This window comes from Palaemon carinicauda, chromosome 8 (assembly GCF_036898095.1).
Source record: "Palaemon carinicauda isolate YSFRI2023 chromosome 8, ASM3689809v2, whole genome shotgun sequence".
Taxonomy (NCBI): Eukaryota; Metazoa; Arthropoda; class Malacostraca; order Decapoda; family Palaemonidae; genus Palaemon; species Palaemon carinicauda.
In genome coordinates, this window is record NC_090732.1 from 51,453,925 (window position 1) to 51,458,409 (window position 4,485).

General features: G+C 49.7%; 1 protein-coding gene across 1 annotated transcript; it reads left to right on the forward strand.

Moving 5' to 3' along the window:
• The first annotated feature begins 1,659 nt into the window (after positions 1-1,659).
• LOC137645225 (uncharacterized) lies at positions 1,660-3,363 on the forward strand. Its single transcript, XM_068378045.1, has 3 exons — positions 1,660-2,063; positions 2,247-2,479; positions 2,624-3,363. Exons 1-3 carry the CDS (start codon positions 1,660-1,662, stop codon positions 3,361-3,363), a joined length of 1,377 nt encoding a protein of 458 aa, XP_068234146.1.
• The last annotated feature ends 1,122 nt before the right edge of the window (positions 3,364-4,485 follow it).

A 4,485-nucleotide genomic window follows, 5' to 3' on the forward strand; every position in this document is an offset into this window, starting at 1 on the left:
GATAATAATAATAATAATAATAATAATAATAATAATAATAATAATACTTTAGGTTTCCTCTCAAGAAGAATTTCTTTAATTCCAACGACCTTTTATTACAGTATTGATACGGCAGTTGACCATCAGCCATTCATATATATTGTAAGGACATCGTTATACCCGTTGTGTTTTCTCCCCCAGGAGACTTTTCTGATAATTGTATTTTTATCATTTGTTCCACGCAGTGGATTTTTGTAGTACGATGTTGCGCTCTTTGAGAGCTTTATTTTAATGTATAATATTGTATATTTTCCTTAGGCTACCACCTTAGTATTTGTTAATTTCTTTTGTATAAAAAACACAATGAATTTGGCGGTTGGAACAGTTTCCCATCCGGCCTACTTTTCCGTCCGCACTCTTTAATATAGTGACCGTTGCAAGACTGTCAGTCTCTTTCCACTCGTCTTGCTGTCCTCACAACTGGTGACCCCGGATATGTTGGTAATGCATAGCAATTTTGGCATGCCATTAATGCACTAATTACGGCTGTGTTACCTTCTAGATCTTCTTTTGCCATTAACGTTTAACGACGTCTTTTGGCTTTATCCCACACTTCAGTTTTCGTGAAACAGCAATAATAAGTATATCTGACATAACCAGCTCACGCTCTTGGCCGATGCATCACTGATTATGACGGAACCACCCAGCCTATCGTTCCCAGCAACCACTTAGCTGCACCCAAAGTCATGCTGCCAACACTCTCACAGCACAACACCGCCTCCTGGTTCCTGAGGGCGGACATACTCTTCAGGGTGGCAACGCTACGACCCCTGCTCCAAAGCGGACATCGTCCTGACCTCCATTCCTGAGGAGGTGTTAGACAACATCTCCTAATGGCTCGGCACACACTCTGGTCAGGTATCCTATGACGACCTGTGAACCAAACTAATTGATATATACTCACTTTCCGTCTCAGCAAGGGCACACAAGGTTCTTGATCTCAGCAACAGACCCATGGGCGACACCTCTCCCGTAGAAGCGTAGGATAAACTAGTTGGACTTCTTAAGCTGTCCCAGACCGATGCCAATGGATGATGATGAGAGATAGGCCTATCTAACGAAATATACCTTCAATGCTTTCCGCACGACGTGAGAGCCTAGCTCACCGATACCGAGACCCTACCGATGAACGACCTCTTGTCAAAGGCATACTGTAGAAATTATACGAAGCTTCTAAGGCCTCTTCCTTGGAGCATCATCCTCCTTCAGTAGCTCATCCCTCGACTCCACAGCGGCGCCCTCTGTTGATGACGATGAAATCCTCGCTCTGATGAAGAAGAAACCTCCATAGCCAATGCAGGAGAACCATAGAGCGAACCCGACTTGGTGCTTCTACCAACAGCAGTTTGGGAGCAATGCAATGAAGTGGGGGGTCCCCTGCAAGTTCCCAAAGAAATTTCGACGCCAGCCATCGCCGACATCAACCGTAGCCCCAGTAGCAGAACACGGTAAGATCAGATTCTACATTCTTGACACCGTATCCAACCGTAGGCTTGTGGTTGATACCACCTGTATGCAGTCAACATAAACCGTGCGCCTAGCAGTGATGCTCCCTCACTCATCGCCGCCAAGAGATCTCCCATACGGTGTTATGGGACTAGGGTGCTTAAAATCTCAATCATGGGCCGATTTTACTCTTGGCCCTTCGCCATCGCCAACGTCAGACATCCGCTCCTTGGCGCAGACTTCCTGGCTCACCGTGGTCTACTCATCGACGTCGCCGGGAAACGTCTCATCGACACCGGGACATGCCGAACCCGCCTACTAAGAGCTGGTCCTGGTATCACACCCATCTCTGCCGTCGTAGTGCAGCCCTACGCCGCCCTTCTTCAGGAGTTCCAAGACGCCTTCAAGTCGGAACTTCGACAGTCGCCAGGGTCCCCCTCCAAGTATGGGGTCTACCACCACATCAACACAACGGGACCTCCCACGCTCGTCAAGTTCCTCCGCCTCCCGCCTTCGAAGACATGGAACGGATGGGCATATGCAAGAAGGCGTACAGTCCTTGGGCGTCTCCTCTCCACGTAGTGAAGAAACCGGATGGGACATGGAGGGCATGCGGTGCCTACCGGCGGCTTAACCTCATCACAATGCCAGACCCTACCCTCTGCCGAACACGCAAGACCTCACCAGCGCCCTTCATGGGGCAAATATTTTTACTAAAATGGACCTTCTTAAATCATACTTTCAAGTTCTTGTGTTCTCAGAGGACGTGCCCAAGACCGCCATCATAAAGCTGTTCAGCTCCTACACCTCATAATCAACCTTCAGCCTATGCAACGCTGGGGCCACGTTTCAACGATTGATGAACAGTATCCTGGGGGACCTGCTGTTCTGTGTCTGCTACGTGGACGATACCTTAATCTTCTCCAGAATGAAAAAGGAACACTGGAGACACGTCCGCGCTGTGCTGAAACATCTTCAGGAGAACGGTTTGATCGTACGCTTCGACAAGTGCATATTCGGCGCCAAGAGGGGGAACTTCCTCGGACATAAAATATCCACAGCGAGCGTGAACCCCATATCGACCAAGGTAGACACCGTGAAAACCTTCCCAACCCCATCAACCATACGGCACCTTCAGGAGTTTTTGGGGATGGTAAACTACTATCGTCGCTTCATCACCAACATCGTCTGCATCCTAACTCCCCTCAACAACATCCTGAAGGGAAAGCCAAGAAGCTCGTCTGGGGTCCCCTACAGCAACGTGCCTTAGATAGGACGAAGGCTGCCCTCACCAAAGCCACCACCCTGGTTTACCATGAGGACAGCGCCCCTCGGAAGTTGACTCCCGACACCAGCAACATCACCTGTGATGCTGTCCTCGAACAGATCGTCAAGGGTTACCCGCAGCCCTTTACCTTCTTCAGCAAGGGACTCAAACCTGCAGAAACCAGGTACAGCAGGGAGCTACTCGCCGTCTACCTCGCCATCCGCCACTTCAAATACATGCTTGAAGGTACCACTTTCACCATCGTAATGGACCACCAGCCCCTGATCCACGCTTTCATGAAGTCTTCAGACGCTTGGTCCTCTCGCCAACAACGACACCTGGCAGCCATCGCAGAATTTGGCTATGCCAACCTCGCCATAGAACAGCAGAACGACCTAGAGGCTCAGGACTGTCATACAACAACATCAACGCTACAGATGAAGGACATTCCCTTCGGCCCAGCCGCGGAAACCATCCTCTGCGATACCAGCACGAGACACCCACGCCCATGGATTCCTGCCTCCTGTAGAAGGAAGATCGACGCCATCCACAGATTATCACACCTCTCGAGTTGCACTACAGCCCATCTACTATCAGAGAAATTCATCTGACCAGGGATCAAGAAAGAAACCTGTGGGTGGGCGAGAACCTGCTTTAACTGCCAGATAAGTAAGGTCAACTGACATAATGAGTCGGGAGTCGGAAATTTTCCTTAACACAAGAGACGATTCGGATACATCCACGTGGACGTCGTGAGACCTCTACTGCCTTCAGGTTCTGCGAGATACCTCCTGACGATCGTTGACCGTTCCACTAGATGGTTAGAAGCGACTCCGATATCCGAAGCAACCACCCATACCTGCGCCGAAGCTCTCCTGTCGAGTTGGATCAGCAGCTTGTGTTCCCGACGATATCACGAAGGGTTGAGGTTCTGCCTTCTTGTCAGAGATCTGGTTATCTCTGGAAAAAAAAGATGGGAACAACACTCCACAGCACCACGGCATACAACCCTACAGCGAACGGCATGGACGAGAGAACTCATCACACTCTCAGGGCAGCCCTGATGGTGAGATGTACGGATGAGCATTGGAAAGCGCAACTCCCATGGGTCCTCCTTGGCCTTCGCACCGCTCCCCGGGCAGACAGCGATCCTTCCGCTGTGGAGAAGGTCTATGACAAGGCGCTTACAGTCCCTGGCGAGTTCTTCCCTGCAACTACCAATGACACTAAGATGAATCACCTGAGAGAGATCGCTGGGAAATTCAGGCCATGCCTAAAAACGTAAGAGGACAGGACCAGACAATTCATGCCCAAGAACTTAGACAACTGCGACTGCGTCTTTATCCGGGTTGATGCTCATCGCCAACCGGACAAGAAGATTGGGCAATGATTGACAGATTAAAACCAGTGTTCCTTGAAAGCAACAAGAAGATCGCCGCGGTCCTTGGTAGACCCAGGATTCCACCTCACAACAAATCATCCACCAAGCGGAAGAAAACCACGCAACGAAAAGGGAAAACGATTCCTCCAAAGCAGAGCAACCTTCCCCTCCATTCAAGCACCTAAGGGGAACTACGTCTCCCTCTACAACACAGGGATTAATTGCTTCAAACATCTCTGATGCCCACTGTCTAGGGGGGGAGTACTTGTAAGGACATCGTTTTACCCATTGTGTTTCCTCCCCCAAGGACACTTTTCGGATAATTGTAATTTAGTTATTTGTTCCACGAACT

Bases quoted from the DNA above. Each gene is read 5' to 3' on its own strand.
- LOC137645225 (XM_068378045.1), top strand. From the start codon at position 1,660: ATGGGCCGATTTTACTCTTGGCCCTTCGCCATCGCCAACGTCAGACAT. The intron at 2,064-2,246 runs GTAGTGAAGAAA...TTGTGTTCTCAG, and splicing joins CTTGGGCGTCTCCTCTCCAC to AGGACGTGCCCAAGACCGCC. The intron at 2,480-2,623 runs GTACGCTTCGAC...CGGCACCTTCAG, and splicing joins TTCAGGAGAACGGTTTGATC to GAGTTTTTGGGGATGGTAAA.